General features: G+C 37.2%; 1 protein-coding gene across 1 annotated transcript; it reads right to left on the minus strand.

Annotated features, from left to right (window-relative positions):
- Positions 1-16: 16 nt before the first annotated feature.
- Positions 17-21,946, minus strand: LOC119766307 (probable serine/threonine-protein kinase PLK). The gene is made up of 3 exons (XM_038250773.1): positions 21,835-21,946; positions 98-756; positions 17-40 (listed from the first exon to the last, which is right to left on the minus strand). The coding sequence occupies exons 2-3, from the start codon at positions 350-352 to the stop codon at positions 17-19; spliced, it is 279 nt and encodes a 92-aa protein (XP_038106701.1). The 5' UTR covers positions 353-756; positions 21,835-21,946.
- Between the last annotated feature and the right edge of the window lie 1,203 nt (positions 21,947-23,149).

Consider the following 23,149-nt stretch of genomic DNA (forward strand, 5'->3'; position numbering starts at 1 on the left):
ATTCGCTGCCCATAGCCTAGTTGGTTTGAACGATTACTTTCTAGTCTCAAAATATAAAATAATTTCGATAAACAACACCCCAGAGAACCGCACTCACCTGCTGTGGGATCCGTCCGTCCTCCGGGCGAACCTCCCGTCCGTCCTCGCCCTCGGCCACGACGCCGCTGTCGAAAATGTTGCGCTGCAACCGCTTGACATCGATTTCTTTCAGATCGATGATTCGGTTGAATTCATCATATGATCGTCGTAAGTAGTCCTGATGATGTTTCTGCTGCTGGAGTTGTTGCTGTTGCTGTTGTTGTTGTTGTTGGTTGCTGTTGGCCTGCTCGTACGTTTGGTCTGGCAGCAACATGTCACCATGTCAGCTTCGCATCGACGGCCCAACGCGGAACTGGTTCTCTTCCGATCCGGGGACTTGACCGGTGGTGGCGATGGAGGGGGTCATGCGGTGCCTTGTATTTATTCAATTTTCGAGGGAAAATGTCGTTTGGAATTCGCGCGCGCTGGCCTTTTGTTTTTATTCGCTCGATTTGTCGAGTCTCCACAACTTCTTCGAAACTTCTTTGGTATCCCGGTTTAACAATTTTAATTTCGCTCAGTTTTGTTCAGGTTCTGCCTGGGGAAGTCGTCGTCGTTTTCACGGTGGTTATTGTGGTTGTAAGCCTGTTATTGTCGTCGTTACAGCAGTTGTGAGGACCGAGGACAGGTTTTGATGTGAACGAGCGCGCGCAAAGTGACAAAGTTGGGCCACAATTTCTGCAATGAAGGTGGAGAAAAGAAAAATTACTTTAGCACGGATGTGGTGGATTTGGTGTGATAAGTGCGAAACGATGATAAATTGGAGCATTTAGGGCAAAATAAAGGGCAAAAATTCGTTTTCATGATCAACACAGAATGTGAACTCGGTCATGAGATACTTTTACAATGATAATATTAGTTTTTCTCTGATTATTTATATGTCGTGTACAAATAAATAAATAATAATAACAGTTTGATACTATAAGAACAACAGAGCGTTAAAATTTCTCTGTCAATGTAGTCATTTGATATACAGAAACCAGAATGGGAATTAACAAATTCTGAGAAGCTGAAGTTATTATTTGGATTATTTATGATAACTAAGTATAGAAGTTTCTGCAAGAGTTTGAGTCATCAAAACTGAAGTCAAGTATTTTCTAATCTAATCTAACCCAAGCGCACACAGCTAAAAAAGTAGTAATCCAGTTGCGTGTAAAAGGCCTGGGTGTAAAATAAATATTGCATTATTTTATGCAATTTTATGTGATTTTACACCCTGAAACATGTAGCCCATCAGTATGGGAAACCTACTTGACCGAAATGTCAAGCTCATATATGCGTTTATCCTTTCAGCTCTTCATCGGTCTGATGGCCGAGTGGGCTAAGGCGCCAGTCCTAACTGTTGGTGCTGGGTTTGAATCCCGTCGATTGCAACTTTTTTTTGTGTGTGCAAAAATTGTACATGCAGTGTGTAATATTAAGTGTTTATTTTGACGAAGGTGATGTGCATGCTTTGGCATGCGATTTTACCATCGGATTTTTTGCTGTGCAGTCATCTTTTCGGAAGCACTCTACACAGCAAAAAATCCGATGGTAAAATCGCATGCAAAAGCATGCACATCACCTTTGTGAGCAAAAGCATGTAATGTTGTATGAGAAAACGTATACACAAAAAGCATGTGAGCAATTCTCGCTGAAACCGTCCCACTAGATGCACATGTTCTCAAATCGTTACGGCAATGTTCTCATTCGATTCGGCGCACCAAAAAACCATATAAACAACCTTCGAACCAATGAGAATGTCAGCCGTTAGCCAACTGTAAATAAAAACTTGTTTTGAACAATGGATTTTTTCGAAAAAATGCCCTTATTTGAAGAAATGATATCTCCCAAAATAAATTACCAAACATCAAAAACTTATATATCGTTGGAAAGGTAATCGCGAGGGCTTTCTATCGCACTTTAATAAACATTTTAAAAATCATGTTTTCAAGGGTAATTTTCAAGGTTTTTGGGAAACTTACTCTTAATTTTGAATTTTGACCGTGTTCGCAACCACTTATCGTTACGGAACCATTTTCATTCGAAAGATTGGACGATTTTGCATAAAATCAGCTTGAGAAAAGTAGTGTAATGAAATAGTTTTCGTATCGTAATTAGCGGATGAAAGAAATTGGTCAAATTTTAGTTGAAAATAACCAAATCTCAGACTTCAGAAATAAGCCTTATTTACAAGCAAAACAAAGCAGGATTGTATTTTAGCCGAATGTACAGTTATCTGAGGCAAATCTGGACATATAGGATGAATAGGGACAGCTATTTCAACTTTGCTTTCACTCATCAGATCATATTTTTAATTTGTTTATGTAAAAACAAACATAAACAAACAAGTTTCTAAATTTTAAGCTTTTTAGTAATCTGAAAACTAATGTCCTTACTTAGACTGTGATCTTGATTCGCCACATTTCACTGAAGTAATATTTTATGTACAGAATTTGTTTTGGTAAGGTCTGCTTTATTCGAATAACCTCAATCGAGCACAAAAATGTGCAAATTTGAAATCATTTTTTTTTTTTGATCAAGTTAAAATTTGGTGGGGCTAATCTGCCCACCATTGAAAAAACGGCTAATATCCACTTTTGGCAAAAACGAGATATTAGCACCAGGTGGTAGAGGATGTTCCAACGCATCTTCTGCAACTTGAATTTCACTTAAATAGTGTTTAGATTTGGCTGCCGATGCGAAAAACCAAACGGCTAATATGCCACTCTTATGGGAAATTGCCTTGAAGAAGATTTGGTGACAAACACTAAAACGCGTTTTTCTCGGAATACTTGATTTGGCATAATAGCCGAATTTTCAATTATGGGCAGTAATAGGCTAATAGCAAATACTCGATTTTCGTCCAAATCGGACTACGCGATTTTATTTGACACAAGTCAATTTACGATAAATTTATCTTTATTTTGGGGTAAAAAACTACCCCCAATTGAAAACTGGATGAAAAATTAACTTTAAAAACAAAAAAAGTGGAAATTCACTTAATTTTTTAGGGTAATTGCCTGATTCTCGACATAAAAGCGATTTGAGGTACATCCTAGTACTACGTTTTGAAGGCAAGTGATAGGGGTACCATTTGGTACATACAAAGAATCAAAAATAGTCTATGGTCATCGGTGACAGAATGATTGTCACTAGGTGCTTACCTTTGCACCGCTCTTCTCTATTCTTCGTAAAAAAATATTTTGGGATTCATTGAACTATAATTTTAATTGCTCTCAATATGAAAACCAAGTAAAAAAAATTCATTTGCTCAACATAAATACGATTTGGACGAAAATCGAGTATTTGCTTGTTTTGAAGGTATCAACAGCCCCACCAAATTTTAACTTGATCAAAAAAAAAAAATGATTTCAAATTTGCACATTTTTGTGCACGATTGAGGTTATTCGAATAAAGCAGACCTTACCAAAACCAATTCTGTACATAAAATATTACTTCAGTGAAATGTGGCGAATCAAGATTACAGTCTAAGTAAGGACATGAGTTTTCAGAGTACTAAAAAGCTTAAAATTTAGAAACTTGTTTGTTTATGTTTGTTTTTACATAAACAAATTAAAAATATGATCTGATGAGTGAAAGCAAAGTTGAAATAGCTGTCCCTATTCATCCTATATGTCCAGATTTGCCTCAGATAACTGTACATTCGGCTAAAATACAATCCTGCTTTGTTTTGCCTGTAAATAAGGCTTATTTCTGAAGTCTGAGCTTTGGTTATTTTCAACTAAAATTTGACCAATTTCTTTCATCCGCTAATTACGATACGAAAACTATTTCATTACACTACTTTTCTCAAGCTGATTTTATGCAAAATCGTCCAATCTTTCGAATGAAAATGGCTGCGTAATGATAAGTGGTTGCGAACACGGTCAAAATTCAAAATTAAGAATAAGTTTCCCAAAAACCTTGAAAATTACCCTTGAAAACATGATTTTTAAAATGTTTATTAAAGTGCGATAGAAAGCCCTCGCGATTACCTTTCCAACGATATATAAGTTTTTGATGTTTGGTAATTTATTTTGGGAGATATCATTTCTTCAAATAAGGGCATTTTTTCGAAAAAATCCATTGTTCAAAACAAGTTTTTATTTACAGTTGGCTAACGGCTGACATTCTCATTAGTTCGAAGGTTGTTTATATGGTTTTTTGGTGCGCCGAATCGAATGAGAACATTGCCGTAACGATTTGAGAACATGTGCATCTAGTGGGACGGTTTCAGCGAGAATTGCTCATGTACAAAAGAAAAATAAAAAAATTTTGCACACCCCAAAAATAACATCAATCTGGTGAGAGTCATATCCAGATTATAAAGTCCGCGCCCCAACCGTCTCGGCTATCTTGCCGTCTTGTAAATGTTGTGTTCAACGCCGATGTACCAGTAGGTTTCCCGTACGTCGTATACTGAATTAACTGTATACGATGTACGGGGAACGTACAGCTACATCGGTGTTGATCCAGTAAAATTCACAGCTGCGAGATAGCCGAGATGGTTGGGGCGCTGACTTGGCAATCTGGATATAACTCTCACCAGGTTGATGTTATTTTTGGGGTGTGCAAAATTTATTTATTTTTCTTTTGTACATGCTTTTTGTGTACACGTTTTCTCATACAATATTACATGCTTTTGCTCACAAAGGTGATGTGCATGCTTTTGCATGCGATTTTACACAGAAATTTTTTACTGTGTAAAGAATGTCGGGGCGATTACTTCCAACATCCTTCTTTTCTAAACGGTCAGGCCAACTGTGTAAAGTTTACCGCAAAGATGATTCGTTGAAGTGGATTGAGATTGAGCATAAATGTTAAAAAAAATAATACATTTCTGAATTTACAGGAGAGAAAGAAACGTGGAGAACCCCCGCTCATGTTTCTGTTTGTTAGAGCAATAAATCGTTGTGAGCACCATGCTAAGAAGTCAACTCTTTTTGAAAGATATAGTCAAAGTCAGAGTCGTTGAAATTGTTACCAAACTTCACAGCTCTGGAGAAGAATGACATGAGAAAAAATATTTTAGCTATAGGTTTTTCAAGCATAAGGCCATTTCAAATATGTTTATAAATACATGTTACCGTATCCTCTCTAAAAAGCCAACTTTGAAATCAGGTAACAGCAAGATTGCAATGAAAATAGAGGGGTAAACAACTAAAAAATCTTAACACATTTTTCAGGGTTTTTTTTTGTTTTGAAAAGTGCGACTATTAGGCTGGTACAAATATTTAAAAAAGTTTTTGTCACCCCCCACCCCCCCTTCAAAATTGGCCCGAAAAATCAGGGGGCAAAAAAATATTTTTACAATAAACTTCAAAATTTCAATGAAAATTCAAGTGCAACCAGCTGAAATCAAATTAAAATACATTCTCCTGCGTTTAAAATCATTTTTAGCATGTTTGGGTTTATTAAAAAATCTTAAGATTTTTTGAAAATTTTGGATGCAAAATCTTTTTTTTCGATAAAATTTTTGTTTTTGTCAGATCTTAGATTTTTTGAAAACTAATGATTGCAAAACAACTGAACCAGTGTAAAATGCATTTTAAAACACTTTTTTCATTTATATGTGAAGACTATGGCTTGTTATTTAAATTTTTATATTTTTTATGTTTTTGCCCCCCCCCCCCCCCTTGACCTCGGCCAGGGCCGAGGGACAAAAACTTTTTTAAATATTTGCATCGGCCTTATTGCTCTTTAATAAAACCAACAAAACAGATAAAACAGCTTAGATTTATTGATTGCAAGACTTCTGTGGTCATGTTTAACCCTCTAGCATATTTTTTTGATTATTTCATATTTTCCAATGTTCAAGAGGTCATTTTCAGTAACCTCTGTTTTACGAAAAATCTCTTCTCTTGTGTTTTATTTTTTGTTCCTTTTATTTTTTGAATTTTATTTACATTTATACTGCCTAATTTTTTTTTCAGATTGATGATATTCTACAATCACCTATCTCACTTGCATTTTTTTCATACGTAAAATAAATTGGTTAAAAATAAGGCCAACGATGTTGACCCCTGGGCAAACTATTTTTTTTTCAAGACATTCTCTGTTTATTAAAGTTTGATTCAAAATTACGACAAATATTTGCAGACCAACAGATTTAGTATTCAAATTTTATAAGGCTGCGTTTCAAAAAAAATACAGAAATATTTAAAGGTATGTGTTACGGATTTAAAAAAGAAAATAAAACTGCGAATTAAAATAAGGTGAAAACCCAAAACCATTAAAGAAGGAATCGAAAGTCGAAAAAGTACAGACCAAGTGACTAACCTAATCCACCTATGTGATTAGTGCCTTTCTCACTCTTTACCAATAATTGGTGATTTGATGGGATTGGACACAAATTTCCTTTAGTTTCTTAAGTTCCGCAATAAAAAGTACACAAATATCACTTAAGAGGTCAAACTCGAGACAGGGTTACCAGATCTTCAATGTTTTGGACTCGTTGGAGAGGTCTTTCGATTACCTAACCAACGGTGGGTCGGATGATGGATCCAACATAGTTTACTTGCATTAAAGTGAGATCCGAATGTATGTGAAATAGTAGTTTATGCAACAAGTTGCAAAAAGAGGATTTTTTCAGCACGAGTCGTACATTTATCCAACGAGGTTCACCGAGTTGGATAAATACGAAGAGTGCTGGAAAAATCAAGTTTTGCAACGAGTTCCATACAACATTTTTTGCAATTTCGAAAAACACCCATTGAGTGAAATTTTAAGTCAAATTTTCATGTATTTTGTCAATAAATCGTTTAAATCAAAAAAATGTTGAAAAGTGTTACTTTTCGAAACAAGTGCTGAAAAGTTCAACTTTTCAGCACCCATTTCAGTACTGAAAAGTAGAACTTTTCAGCATTTATTTTGAAAAGTGTTGCTATTCGATTCTGTTATTTTTGGTACAGAAAAGTAGGCTATTTCGTCGTTCAAGAATGACAGGAAAAGTAAGTAGTTTCACGACGGAATTGCAAAAACACATTTTGAACTACTTATCGAAACTTCAAACAATTCAAAAGCGATGTATGGGACCCTATACTAAGTCAAATGAGACCGGTTTGAACATTATCGGTTCAGCCAGTGTTGAGAAAACTGAGTGACAATTTGGTTACATACAAACACACCTACACATACATTTGTTCAGTTTTCCATTCTGAATCGATATGTATACATGAAGGTGGGTCTACGACCTATTAATAAAAAGTTTATTTTTAAGAGCAAGATTATAGCCTTACTTCAGTGAGGAAGGCAAAACATTAAAATTTATAAGATAAATTATAGCTTAGAACTAAATTTTATTAAGTTTAATTAAAACTAAATTTTATTAAGTTTAATTAAAACTAAATTTAACAAAATTTAATTTAATCAAGCTTAAAACTAAATTTTAACGACTTATGAACTAAACAAACTTTCAAAAAAAAAATAATCACTGGAAAAACTAGTAGAATAATAATAACCAAAAAAGCTGATCTTAAAATTTAAACTAAAATAAAAGGTGTTAAAAATATAGTTAAGACAAAAACAGGATGAAAAAACTGAAAAAGTTGTTAGACGAAAGAATCAAACAAAACAACAAAATGTGTCAAAAACAAAAATCAAACATATATAGTAAAGTTAACAAATGGAAAAAGTTGAAAAAACTTGGAAAAATAATTAAATAATGAACCGAAATGAATTTGAAACCCTGCAATAAAAACAAAGCGTTAAAATTAAAAATCAGTGTAAAAACCCGAAGCTGTAAAAACATTCGATCCCTAAACATAATTATATTTGAAAAGCATTAAAAACGGTTCTTTTGGAAAACCACATCTTATTCCGTCATCATTATCCCAGACTTTCAAGAAAATATGAATCTTTTGGAACGATAAGATAGCCATCAAACGGTCCCGACATGATTCTTCCGTTTGAATAATCCTGCCAAACTCCACTTTCATAGCGGGGCATCCTATGAATTATTACTCCATAGCCCAATAATCCCCCAATTAACACTTATTTTCGCCCATTATACTGTGCCATTTCTTACAGGAAAAAAAGAGACGATTCTATTCCTTCCCAAAGCCCCAGAAAGGGAGGGGGTACAAATTTCCTTCCATAACAATCCATAAATTTGCACCACAGTTTCCAGAAACGGCGCGCCAGTAGCTTTGCTCGAGCTACTTCCTTCGAGGATCATTAGCTCGGGAGGAAAACACGAAGTTTAGAGCCGACTTAAGTCCCGACGGCCGGAGAATGACCGCAATTAATTATGCCTGGCGCGCCGCCGCTTCGTGCCCAAATAGGAAAATAAATAATATTAATATGGACAATATTATAATTTAATTTAAGAGGGTTGATCTCCAGCAGCGGTTTTGCATGAGACCCGGTGTTATGGTGAGAAAGGTCGTTACTGGGAAGTCACGGTCGTTGGTCAGGATTAGAACGCTGGAATAGGGTTCTTCTGAACCAAATTAATGCTGTCATTTTTCATCGTTAGCATGGGCTCCCTGGGGTGAAACTGGAGGATCCAATTTGTGTTCAATATTGAGATCTTGGATTTTAGTTTTGTCGCCCGCTTGAAGACGACTCAATCAATCCCGTTAAGTAAGACGTGCAAAGTCACTCCTCACCCAAGTCCAAGTCAGCTGTCAACGATCGAGTGGGGTAAATTGAACTCAAATTACCGTCCGATCGTCGTTCCCACAATTCAGCGGAGTCTTCCTCCCAAGAAATAACTCTAAGAATGTAATTTTTCAATCAAACCCACTTGCTCGCGTCAACGCCGGCTTCCGAAAGGTTTCCCGGCACCACCACACAATGGGCTCTTCAAACTGGAGTAGCGTTGAAGCCTTCTCCAAGTTCTTGTCTAACTCCTCTAGTAGTATTTATGTGCTTCAAAGTGCTTCACTTCACTCTCGGATCTGGTCGGCAGATCGGGAGGACTTCAATCTTGTCGTCAATCGTCTCTGACGAGTGCCAAGAAGTGCCGTGTGTTATTCCACACTTATTCAAAGTGACAGTCAATGGGTTCTGGGTTGTACAATGGGCCGCCGTAAGTACCGGGGGAATCGTTGCGGGCTATGTTTGTTCAGGCTGCTGTCAGCGCCGGTCCAGTTTCTGGTCTACCGAGCAGGGCTAGGAGGGATCGACGACGAAGACGGTTACAACTCTATCGAGTTACACGCTGAGGTTTGTTTGGTTTTGCATTCACCTGGAATGCGCCATGAAAATATTTTGTTGTTGGGATATGTTGTAGAGTTAGCTTGTCAATTCAATAAAAATAGTTCAATTTTTTTCAAAATATTTCAAAGCCAAACCAAATCAAACGGAAATTCTATACTGCATAATAATAATGCAAAATTTTCCCCTGAAAAAGGATCACATCGTTTCAGCGTAAGATTTTAAAAGCGCAAGAGTAACCCTAAGTAAACCTCAACAACTAATTGGAAAATAGAGCCATCTTCATTACCACGCTTCTCAGGATTCCCGCAAAACCAACAGGTTTCACATTTCACGATCCGCGCACTCCGCTCGGAACCGTGATTAATTCACAGCGCAAAACAAAAGAGAGGTTCTTCTAAGGGTGTCTTTGCGGCCCTTAAGCTGCAGTTTATAAATATGTTAAATCATTTTTTCCGAATCGCTCTCTCACCTAGTGAGTTCTATACAGCCACAAGAAGTTCCGCCGCGCGCAGCTCGTAAAGTAGCTGATGATCTATGCCAACGTAGCCGCCTCTCTTCTGGCGTTGAGAATTTGGTAGATTGGAAGTACGCGGTGCGGTGCAGATAATCCGGCCCTGCCATGTACCTTTCAACGTGAACTAATTGAAGACAGCCAGTTCCGATGGTGCGGTGTGGGAGCCTAGAACATCTCGAGTTACCCAACTAAGAAAAGGGGGGGCGGACGACAAACGCGAATAAATACATACGAAATGGGGCTTGTACTGCCCTTTCGGAGGAGTCCCACTACAGACTAGAGTCCAGTGGCTGTAGCCTGAGTGTTTATGCGAAGCGAATGACTACAAATGTGATGATTCTATTTTGTTTGGGCTTGGTTGGCAAACGGGGAAGGTAGATTGTATCTGGTGAGACGGCACGGTTCTTTCGAGTTTGGAACTTCAATTGAATTAAATTATTGTTAGAGGAGGCATTTTAAGTGATCATATTTTATGTTTTATGGTTTGTTCAGAAATTCAAAGGAATTTGCATGGAAATCACTCATTTAAAAATATTAAATCATTGAAGGAAAATTTAAGCTTTGACTGGTATAGAACACTTAACAAACCAAAAAAATTCCAACTTACATTTTTATGTTACTCTTCATAGAAATTGCTTGTTAAGCTATTATTATGCTCAACTGTCATCAGATTTAATTTCAGATTTATTAAAATATCTTTGGTTGCCTGTGTTGCCCCTAATTTAAAATCGCCCCGAAAACGCAATGTTTGGACATGTTATGTAAAATATCACAAAGAATCAGGGAAAAATATTTTCAGATATGAGCTCTTTTATCCCGAGACCTATAAATCAGCAAATGAAATTTTCATATGACCTTTTCAATTATTCAGCCTTTTTTTGGGACGAAATATTTTTATTTGGTTCAGCAGTTCCGGAGATATAATTTTTTGAAAAATATAAATTTTGCGAAAATCAACGAAAAAATACGGGTCTTATTAATTTGGCCAAGGAACTCCTATACAAAATTTGAGCCAAAGCGGAGCACTTTTTCTTTGGAGACTTTCTGTTTGACGTGGAATCTCTGTATATTCATTTTTAAGATGTTTAAGTTTGTTTAAGAATATTCTCAATTTTAGTAAACTTTCTGTAACTATAACACCGCAATTTTTTTCGCAGAGAAATATTTTTTCGTCAAAACATTTATTTTTGAAAACTAATGATTGCAAACCAACTGTACTAAGGAGCAATTCAAGCTCAAATCATGATATTTTTTCTGGTACTTTTGTACCCGACCCTCTCCGATTTCAATGAAACTTTGTAGATCCTAGGCCTATATAAGCCATTTTTGTGTATATGTAGCAAATTGTACTCGAAAATGAAATTTGAGAAGGACGTAAGTTATTTCAATATTTTTGCATTTTATAATTTAAAACTTATTGTACAGTGGACTCTTTCGTTGTCAATATTGAAGGGACCGTCGAGATAGGGAGTTATCAAATTATAGAACGGAAAATCAAAGCAATCTTCTTGAAAGGACTGAAAATTTTATTGACAGCTGGAGTAATATTGATATCGAGAAAATCGACAGCCAGAGAGTCCACTGTATCTCAAAACCATTGCATCGTATCAAAAAGTAGTCAAAGACAAACTTGTAGAAAATTTGACGGGCTTTCTGAAAAATAATACAGTTAAAAAAATACACGCCACTTCTCTGAGATTAATCAATTATTTAGTTTAAAAGTTATATTTTAAGGTGATGTCACGATTTTTTGAGGGAATAGCCTAAGATGTTACAAAAAGACTCACGAAAAATGCAGGATGGTATGTCTCTTTAAAAAAAATACAAAAATCATTTAAAAAGACTGTCAAAATTTTCAAAAACCGATAAAAAATTAAAATAAAATTAAAAAAAAAATCTATTTTCAGTTATGAGCAACGTAATAAGGCTGTATGCCCATGTAATCTATATCTGTATGCTCATTAGGGTGGTCCAAATTCGGGTCTTTTCGGGGCTACCCCCTGAAATCAAAGATTGACCCATCACTAGGCTGAATTCCAAATTTGAGCTCATTCTGACCACGGGAACCCCTCCCTCTAAGTTGTTGAAATTTGTATGGGAAAAATCGTCAAAATGTATGGAAAAAAACAACTGTTTCGGTGACGGTGAATGGCGAGCGTTCCTCCGTCCACAACATCCCCTTCGGCGTGCCCCAAGGATCAGTGCTGAGCCCGACTCTCTACAACATCCTCACCTCCGACGTGCCGATGATCGATGGAGTGTCGTACGCATTCTTTGCGGATGACACTGCATACTTGGCATCGGACAAGGACCCGAAGATCGTCGTCACCCACCTACAAGCGGCACAGAACAACCTCGAGGAGTTTCAGCGGAAGTGGCGCATCAAGCTGAACGCTGGGAAAACCCAGTCCATCTTCTTCACCAGGAGGCGTGCTGCTCGGCACCTTCCCCGCAGATCGATCAGCGTCAACGGCCAGCCTGCGACGTGGGACGACGAGGTCAGGTACCTGGGTGTGGTGCACGACAAGAAGCTGAAGTACGACAAGCACGTGAACAACATCATCGAGAAGGTGGATCGTTCCACCAAGGCGCTCTACTCCCTGCTGAATCGGCGGTCGAAGCTGAGCATCAAGAACAAGTCGCTCGTGGCCAAGTGCATCATCCGTCCAATGCTGACCTACGCTGCTGCGGTCTGGGGCAACTGCGCCAAATCGCACCGTAAGCGACTCCAGGTGAAGCAGAATAAGCTGCTCAAAATGGTGCACAACCTGGACCCGTGGTACCCGACCGACGATCTACACGAGCTGGCCGGCGTCGACACCATCGACGCAAGCATCGAAAAGGCAATGAGAACCTTCAGGACTTCCTGTGGGATGTCAACGAATCCGCTCATCGAAGCACTCCTCCGTCAACAACTGTGATATTAGTCTTAAGCCAAACATAGATCTAGGGTTTTTCTCAAAATTTATTTTCCCTAAAAGAGCACGCAGCTAGCAACATCTAAACATAGAAACATGTACCCTCCCTGTAAAGGCTTATGAATTGATCTCAGTTGAAAGGTTCTCCAAATCTCTGAATTGCAAATGTAACATCCTGGAGCAGAACTGCTAAATTCTAATAAACACCAATTGAATTGAATTGAAACAACTGTTTCAGTTTTTTTCCTATGGAGGGCGCAGTTGTCGTCCGTTTTACGGAAATCGAAGAGGGAACGAGGCAACTTTTTCCGATTTCGAATTAATCGTCGTAGATTTACCCTCATCTTGTGATCTGTTATTTAAACGGTTATATGAGAAATAGTTTGCTTTGGTTTTTTTTACATAAAAGACCAGTTATATTATTTACGAAGAAAAGACTGACATCGACAAATTTTTAGTTTCACTTTGTCAAGCCAACAGGGAACTAACTTTAAAAAAAAATAAAAAAATGGAAAAAAACATCGGGGATTTTTATTATAACAAAAATAGGGCTAATTACCCTTATGTACAACGCTGGTGCAATTTGCACAATTTACAATGATAAAGGGTCCAAATGGGACGTTTTGTCGAAGGTCGTTTTACCGAATGGAAAAAAATACAGGGAACGAATTGTGAAGAATAAATCATTGGTTAAAAAAGTGCGTTCGTGAGTTTTTAACTCTTTCAAATATTGATTTTGGATTGTTTAAATATTCATTCATTTCTGTAAGTTTTTTGCATTCTTTTGAACGTGAGCAGTTCTTTAGAAATAAGATGGATTTAAAAAAAAAACCATATGATAGCAAATTGGATATAGAAAAATAATAATAATAATCTGAACTTGATATCATTTCAAAAATAAGCAGTTTTTTTGAAAACAAATAGTTAAAAAAAATTGCAACGACTCTAAAGTAATATTTAAATCCAAGATGGCAGCCAAAATGGCGGTAATGAAATATTGAAAACCATTCAAATTTGACTAAAATGGGGTCACAGAACTCAAGTTTAATGTTAAAAGTAAGAAAATTAAAAAAAAATACGAGAAAAAAAATTATTCGTGATTCGATTATCCGAAGTCCCATACAAACCTTCGGAAAATCGAACTTCGGATAATTGAAACATCGGATAATCGAGGCTTCGGATAATCGAGTCTGGAATTCATAATATTTTTGTCAATACAAAATAAACTTTTCAAACAAAAATTATGTCATTTTTAACGATATTCTATTTCTAGGATTAAATTAAAACAGGCCATAAGTGCATTTTGTGATCAAAGCTGTGTTTTTCGATCAATTTACAAATTACAAATTTTAACAATGCTTTCAATTGTTCATCTAACAAAAATAAAATAAAATAAATTTCTTGCGGAAAACTCGCTTCAAAAGAGACACTCATTAATACGATACTTTGTAGTTTTCTTCGATCTTTATCATCAAAAATAAAAACACAACAGCTTAACTCCTAAACTTGTGCCGACGAAAGACGCGATCACCATAAGGCGTCATCCATAAAGTATGTCACGCTCTAGGGGGGGAGGGGGGGTCTGAGCAAGTGTGACATTGCATGTTATAAGTATAGGAAAAGCGTGACAAAGGGGGCAAGGGGGCGTAAATTTTGGCTGATTTTAGCGTGACGTACTTTATGGATGAAGCCTAAACAGTGACGCTTAGATTATAACGGTTGAATTTAAAATATTTAAAAACTTCCACACTTCACGAAGCCCAACTGTCCTTTTTTCGGTCCTCTTCTTCGATGTTGCTTTGATGGAAGTATCATGCCGAAATGATAACGATTTAATCGCTGTAAATTATGTAAATTTGGACAGATATGAATAATTAATTGAATAAATATTTTCCTCTTGCTCTTTCTTTCGCGTGGTGAGCCGCAGGCCAGCCAGTGGGTTCGAATGGGTTTCGATTGGGCTTTTATGACCATTAAAAAGCTGTAACGGATGTGTGCTCCCCCATGGGCAGTTCTCCTCGGGCTGTGTTGATGCTACATGGTGTTAATAGACTCACGCAGGATCGTGGGACCTGTCTTTTTTTCCTGAGGGCAGGGTTTAGTTTCAGATGTTATAATTTTTATTGTTGAAAACAAACATACGTTCGCAGAGCCAAAGTGTGAACCTTTTTTTCGAAGTGCAATTAACAGGTTGTTTTTTTTTTTCGTTCTGGGAAAACGGCAGTGCCATTTTTGAATAAAATATGAAGAGTGCTGTTCGGGGAAGATCTTTCCCGATACCAATTGCTGGAATGTGGCTGCCAAGTTCCATGTTCTCTGACATCCAAGACGTGATCGCTGATGGAGCTGTTTTTATCTGGAACTGAGCGCATTTTAATCATATTCTGCGCAATCAACTTTCCACCTTCCACCACAGCTGAGATGCTGTTGAATATGGGCAGCAGAAAGTTCCGCAGCGTCAGAGTGAGGTGATGTTCAGGAAGATATCGTCGTGGACTCTCCGGCACCGGAGAGAGAAGGTTGGTGACTTCTCATAAGCTTGATGATGAATAACCGCAACATGTGATGGTGGTGTTAAGTTTTGGCTTTGTCGTTGCATCATCGTCGACGAACGGTTAGTTGACACCAAAAATATGGTGTATGCCTTAATTAAGTTGAGAGCAACGACTTGGGAGTCTTGCTCAAGACTGATTGCATCGGTAAGTGTGAAATGCCAAGTTGTTAAATTTTATAAAACAAATATTTTTATTTCAATTTAACGAGTCAAAGACTACAGTTAAACTTGGAATGTTAATTAAAAATATGTTGATTGCTACAATTTAGAACACAGCACCCCATGCTGCACCAAGACGAAAACATCGAAAATTTCACATTATCAGCATCGTACAACATGCAACACTTTTTCTTTCGACATCTTCCCACCGTCTGCCGCATCGCGTGGCCTTTTGGAAAGAGTGAAAATCCAATAAAATAATTGCATCAGCACGATGCATCGTTGCCACCCTCCCCTTGGAATGATTGCGTATGAAATCGCCGTAATGCTCTGTGGTCAAATTTGCAGAATTTTGCAGTAAATTGAAAATTTTCCACTATTTTTATTTTTTCAATGCTTTCTTTTTAATAGTCATTGTCAAGTTTTGTATCTTTACCCAAGATTAATCTTTTCTTATCTATATATAATTATATAAAAAATTTCGACGGTTTTGTTCGAACGCGAATCAGTTCAATACGGAGCGTCGTATCGAGGTGCTTTTTGTTGCGTTGTGTTCGTAAAAGTCCAAGGAAGGTTCTACGCCAAAAAGTGTCAACTTTGGCCACTCTGGAACCGATTCCGGAAAATCTGCAGATTGTATGGGAAAAGCTGCGTAAAATCAAATTATGATCACAGGAGGCTGAATAAGCAAACAAGCTAGAAACGTCAGAAAACCAAAAAGAGCAGAACGAAGTTTGCCGGGAAAAGCTTGTAATTTTATATATATTACCGAAAATTTTAACAAACTTACGTATGGATAAAAAAAAACTGATAAAAAATTACTCCTTGGAACTTAAAATGAACAAATTTTAAATCAAGCGGGAAGCGGGACCGTGGTGTAGGGGTAAGCGTGATTGCCTCTCACCCAGTCGGCCTGGGTTCGATCCCAGACGGTCCCGGTGGCATTTTTCGAGTCGAGATTTGTCTGATCACGCCTTCCGTCGGACGGGAAGTAAATGTTGGCCCCGGACTAACCTAAAAAGGTTAGGTCGTTAGCTCAGTCCAGGTGTAGGAGTCGTCTCCCTGGGTCCTGCCTCGGTGGAGTCGCTGGTAGGCAGTTGGACTAACAATCCAAAGGTCGTCAGTTCGAACCCCGGGGTGGATGGAAGCTAAGGTGTAAAAAGAGGTTTGCAATTGCCTCAACAATCAAGCCTTCGAACACCTAGTTTCGAGTAGGAATCTCGGGCAATGCTGTAGAGCGAATAGTTTGAGTTTTTTAAATCAAATATGCTCTAATTTAAAATTTGTACAACCAAATAACGACAAGATTGTACAACAGCTACGATGTTGCTGCAGGCATTTCCCACCACCAATTCTTTGCAAGTTTGCCGGTGCAGGCCATGTATTATACGCGCATCGGTAATGTTCCTCCATGTAGCTAACCCTCAAAGGCCTAAGAGGGGCCTGATTTGGGGATTGCAAAATGATTGTCACTCAGTTATCTTAGCATTAACTGAACAATTTTGTTTACTGGTGATTTTTTTCAATTTCCGATAAGTAGTTTATAAGTATTGTTTGAAAATGTTTTTTTACATATAGGGATGTAAATTAGGCTGGTACAAATTTAACTTAAGGTTTTTGTCATTCCTCCCCTTTCAAAGTTCGTCCGAAAAATCAGCCGGAATTAAAAAAATATGTTATCTTCAAAACTTCAAAATTTCAATGGAAATATAAGTGCTATCGATTGAAATCAGTTTAAAAATCATTCCCCTGCGTTTAGAACCAATTTTAATCATGATAGGTTGGTTTAAAAATCTTTTGAATTTTGAAAATTTTCGATGTTAAGTATCGCAAAAAGTTTTTTTTTCTCAAACATTTTTGTTTTCGTCATATCTTAATTTTTTGAAAACTAATGATTGCAAAACAACCGAACTACTGCATTTTAGAACACTTTTTGCATTCAAATGTGGAGACTCATTGAGAGATAACTAATTTTTAAAATCTTTCTTAAATCGATTAATTCAGCCATATCATGATAAATTTTCAATGCTTTCATTAAGTATACATTTTCTGAAAATGTTGTAAGTTTCAAAGTAAAAACATGTTCACAAAATTGTTCACAAAATACGGAATTTTTGGAAAATACTAAAATTTTCATAATTTGCAATATGGGTAACAAACGAAGCGAAATTTTGTTTGTTTTTTCACTTTAATAAAGTAATTTTGTAAAATACTGAAATTTTCACAAAATGCCGTATTTTTTCGAAAGTACTAAAATTTTCTTATTTTGCAATATTAGTATCAAACGAATTGAAATTTCGTATGCGTATGCTTAATTCTAAAATTTTCACAAAATAGCGTATTTTTTTGAAAATACTCTATTTTTTCAAGTAAGCAGTATGGGTATTAAACGAAGCGAAATATTGTATGCTTTTTCACAAATTAGAGATTTTTTTTAAATACTTAAATTTTCACAAAATACCGTATTTTTATGAAAATACTCACATTTCCCAAACTTGCAATATGGATATCAAACGAAGCGAAATTTCATATGCTTTTTAAATTTATTAGAGTTTTTTTTTTGAAAATATTAAAAATTTCACAAAATACCCTATTTTTTCGACAAAACTCAAATTTTCAAAATAAGCCAAATGGGTACCAAACGAAGCAAAATTTTGCAAGCTCCATATAAACATTCAAATTGTGTATGCTTAATATCGAACAAAATTTTGAGTCGTTTAAAAACCATATTGGAAGTTTAAAAAAAATAGTATTTTCGACAAAATGTGGTATTTTGTGAAAATTTTAGTATTTTACAAAAAAAACTCTAATAAAGTGAAAAATCAAACAAAATTTAGCTTCGTTTGAAAATACGGTATTTTGTGATTTTTATTATATTTAGCAAAAATCTGTAATAAAGTGAAAACGCATGCAAAATTTCGTTTCGTTTGATACCCATATTGCAAATTATGATTATTTGAGTACTTTCGAAAAATGCGGTATTTTGTGAACAATTTTGAGTACATATTTTACTTTGAAACATACTACATTTTTATAAAATATATTCTTAGTAAAGCATGGAAAATTTAACATGATATGGTTGAATAACTCGATTTAGAAAGATTTCAAAAATGAGTTCTGGAGTTTTTGCCTTCCTCACCTTACTGAGGAATGGCTATAAAATCACTCGAAAAATGAACTTATTAATTTGACCTCGTAGACCCACCTTCACGTATACATATCGACTCAGAATCATGTTCTGAGCAAATGTCTGTGTGGATGTGTGTAGGTGGGTGGACAAAAAAAAATGTCACTCGATTATCTCCGGACTCGATGAACGGATTTTGACCGTATTAGTCTCATTCGATCCATCTTCTATTTAAAATCAGCAAGTTTAGTTCAGTACTTCAAAAGTTATGCTAAAAAAACGATTTAGGCGTATGTCCGGAAGATTGTAAAAAGGGTGTTTTTTGCAAGAAACCCTATCATGTTATACATTTTCAGAAAGGTCATTGAAGATCTGACAACCCTATCAAAAGTTAATAGCACTTAAGTGTTATTTATACACTTTTTGGATGCTCTCAGATATTTCAATAAAAATGATGTCCGGGTCCATCATGCGACCTGTCGTTAGTGAGATAATCGAAAGACCATTCAAATGAGCCTAAAACGCCGAGGATCTGACAACCCTATCAAAAGTTATTAGCACTTAAGTGTTATTTATACACTTATTGGAGGCCTCTTCCATGCGAACTATCGTTGGATAGGTTTTTTTATCAGATCATGCTGATGAGCCAGAAATATTGATGGTCTGCGAACCCTATCAAAAGAAATGAGTAATAAAGTTGATTTGTTAAACATGTTAAGGGGAAATGTTGCTATTTTGACTGAATGTATCAAGTTTATGAATGTGAGGAAGGCACCAACCACCTAAAGGTGGATTAAGTAACGTTTTTTTTTTAAAGGTCCAATAAACCAAATTTCCAGTTTTAGCTTTTTGGGTTTTTTTTAATACCCCTGACTCCAGGCGGTTTCAAAAACACCCAAAAAGCAAAAACTGGAAATTTTGTTTATTGGACCTTTCCAAAAAAAAAACTCCAGAGTTATCGATTATCGTTATCGTCCCGACGATAACGATAGAACTATTGTTATCGTTATCGAGCCTCGATAATGTTATCGATAACAACCGTGATGAATATATAAATCAGATTTTAAGTATCGAGACATACTGTAGAAGTTCATAAGGTACTGCAGACGAGGGTTACCACCATCTGATCCAGTAAGCCGCGCAAAACGCCACAAACCGCAAGGGGGCGGTAACTTCAAGCCTCGCGCAATAATAGGTAGGAGGTAGATCCAACAAGCATAACTACACGCGCTCTCATGCTGCGTAAGAAATTTCACCCTCTCTCTGCCTTCATCTTGAAACTTGCGAGGGGGAGAGAAAAAGAAGGCGGCATGCACTTTGCATGCTTCGGCGAATCAGTCTGCCTTAATACGCAATGGACATATTACTCATGAAATGGTGGGGGATCTATATGAAGTCTGCGGGATACAGAAATCGTGACTAACTTGCAGTTGCAGATCAAACTAGACAAAGTAGCGATATGTATCGATAGGGAAATTAATTAGCTGACATGGTTTGTGATTGATGGAATGCCACAAGATGCTGGCATGTACTAAGAAAGGCCGCCTTTGAAGTACTTCTGTTAGTAACAGAAGTTACTGAAAAGTTTGAAAATCTCGTTGCAAGCAGCATATCTCAACGACCTTGTTTTCTCTTTCATCGGCAAAGGATAAAGTAAAAGTGGCCAACCTGGTACTTGTTCTCTTCGATAAGACAGCGATTGTCGACGAACCTCGCGGTCGCAGTTCCGACTGCACAGTCAGTGTGTGTGTTCAATGTCGGTGCAATATTAAATTTACCATTTTTGATAACGCAATACTTGTTCCCGCTTATCGCGCCTGTCAGATCGTGAAATTTATGCACACGCACTGCAATAAGGTAAGAACCACATCTCCTCTCGGTTTTCATGGTCTTCGAGCGCGTTGAAGAGATTCATCATCACTCTCGCACGAAGATACGGCGGTACGTGATGGAACTTTCTTCCCCGGCGAGTCTACAGCAAGTTTTATGAACGACTTGGAGCACAACACAGCTTCCAGGCATTGCTACAAATAGTAAAACATGTTTTCGGAAGACACGTATGAGATGTTTCAAAGCAAAAGGATACGATCTCTCGGAGCGGTGCCGAGATCTTGATACCTGTGACGATTCTACGCACGGTATAGAAGCCACGCGGACAGTAGTAATGACTTCAGTGACCAGCAACGCCTGGGCGGCATGTTTTACTTGCAATGTGCCATGTTTACAAATGACGGATAAATTGCTACCTGTTTTTTTTTTGTTTACAAGGTGAACTAATTCATGGCTATGAAGAGTGTGTTGTATGAGTTGTTTTGAAATCGCCTCCTGTTAGGACTAAACAAATCTCCAAACTCTTAACCAATCTAATTGTACTCTTTCTAGTCTACGATTTGAAGTCTAGAAGTCATGCCAAGTTCAAATCCGGTCAACTCGAGATACAACAACCATCTCAACCTTAAGGTGACACCCCACGGTTAACATCCCAACACTGAACCAATTTAAATTCCTTCCGATTCTCCACGTGTTCCAAAGTTCCTCCAGAAGGAAGCCCTCGCCCCAACTTGTTTGAATAATTGTAACAAACTCCGCGGAGGAGCAATTTCGCCGTCACGATTTCCATGTTTCGAGTTCGGGATTTAGTGCAGTGCAGTTGAGTTGAGTTTTTGTTGCCATCGATTGCACCGAGAGGGGGCGGGAGTATTGACATTCCGGTCGGCGGAATACAACGCTGCAGTTGGATGTTACGGTCGTGGAGTAGTTCTGCAACAGCTGGCCAATCGGTTTTAATTGTGTCGCAGAGCTATAACTTGAACTTCTTGTGGGCTCCACAAGGTCTGAAGGTTACACGACTCGTAATTTCTTCATTAGACAATTGATTGGCCCTGGGAGAGTCTTGGCACAATCAACGAGCAAAGTGACAATTGGTGTCAAGTGTTATTTTAAACTATTTAAGCTTACTTCAGTCATAGTCAATTCCAAATAAAATCTTTACCCAGAAGAGTCTTCATTTGGTGATTGCCTCCTATTCGATCTTCATTCAGATTGTTATTGGTTTTTAATGATCAACATTTTTCGAAAAACATTTTGATACGTTGAAATTTCATCCAGCTCAAATCTCGTGCCTTTGCCGTATCCCAACCGTGAAACAAACTGTAATAAAATCCCACCAAGCCGCCACTGCTGCCAGCCAGAAAAGGGTCGTAAATCAACGCTGAAATCACGCAGCTTACCGTTTTACGATGCGCCTAATGACGCCATTAATGAATTGTAAATCGCTAGCTTTTATTTCGCCTGATGGTCGCGATGAGATGATGCAAAGGCGGCTTCTAAGGATTCCTACCTGTTTGGGTGGGCACCGGAGAGATGGAATCGGTGATGCTGGACGGACGCCTACCTGCGCTTCCTCCGCGTTTGATGTATCTGCTGGTGTTGATTTGATGTCGCGGCTGTGAGCGCGCGCGCGGGATATCTGCGTGAAAGACGGTGGGAAAAATGGAGAATTAATTCACCTGTGTTGGCGGGAGCATTAACTGAGGTTGATGGGAATATGCAAATAGAGTGGAATAATATTTCTGCTGTTATCAGAAAATTGGTACCGAGAAGCATTTTAAATATGCCTTTTAAGATATTTTTTAAATAGTTTTTAAATTTATGGTGTATCAATACAAATGATTGAAAAACTCAATATTCAATAATCTTATAACTCTAAAATCATGAAATTTGTGCAAAGTTAACGCATATTGTTGACAATATTTATTCTGATAGAATTTTTATGGTTGACAGGTTTCAACAAATTGATAGTTTCAATTAATCATTTAAAATGTTTTATTAAGCATTTAATTCTTCCCAAAACCTGAGAATGAGTTTTCAATATAATTTATTGGATAAAAACTTGTGGAGGCCTTTCGAATTTTGGCAGCGTCGCATACATAAATTACATGTAAAAATATAAATATCAGAAAAATATGGAAAAAGCATATTTTGTGGGGTTATGATTTTTAAATTATATTTTTGAAAAATATAAAAGTTAAACTCGAAAAAGTTTTCAAAAATCATTTATCAACAGATCATTGAATATACAGCCGAAAACTACACAACAAACAAGTTGTAAAAGACATGGATTTACAACAAATTTTACATTATTTTATGTAACCAAGGGTCCTGATCAGTGTTGAAAATCAGACGACTATGATTAATTTGGCGATTAATCGCTGCCTGTTACACCTCACGAATAAGACTGCTGAGAATAATCTTTATTCTTAAATTGCCACGACTAGCTGTCATTCGTCAAGAGTGCAGACGATGATTGTAACAACCCATGACTGCTGGTGTTTTGGGGAAAATTATAGTCAGATCGCAGCAAGTTGACGACTAAACCCAATCATTCAAATTTTTATTCATCTATGCCACAGCCAGCGATCAAGTGCCAGTCGGGAAAGAAACGAGCAAAGCATACTCAGAGGGCCTTTCTTCAGGCAATCGTTATTCGCTCGAAGTGATCCTTGGTCCTGATTATCGGTTCAATGAACTGAAACCACTCACTCATCGCCTATCCATTCGTCGCCTATTCTAACCCACTAGCATTCATGAGCGAATGATGATAGGCCAGCGAGTGGCCCGAAATGTTCACTCAGCAAACAAATACATCGTGAAAA

This window comes from Culex quinquefasciatus, chromosome 2 (genome assembly GCF_015732765.1).
Source record: "Culex quinquefasciatus strain JHB chromosome 2, VPISU_Cqui_1.0_pri_paternal, whole genome shotgun sequence".
NCBI lineage: Eukaryota > Metazoa > Arthropoda > Insecta > Diptera > Culicidae > Culex > Culex quinquefasciatus.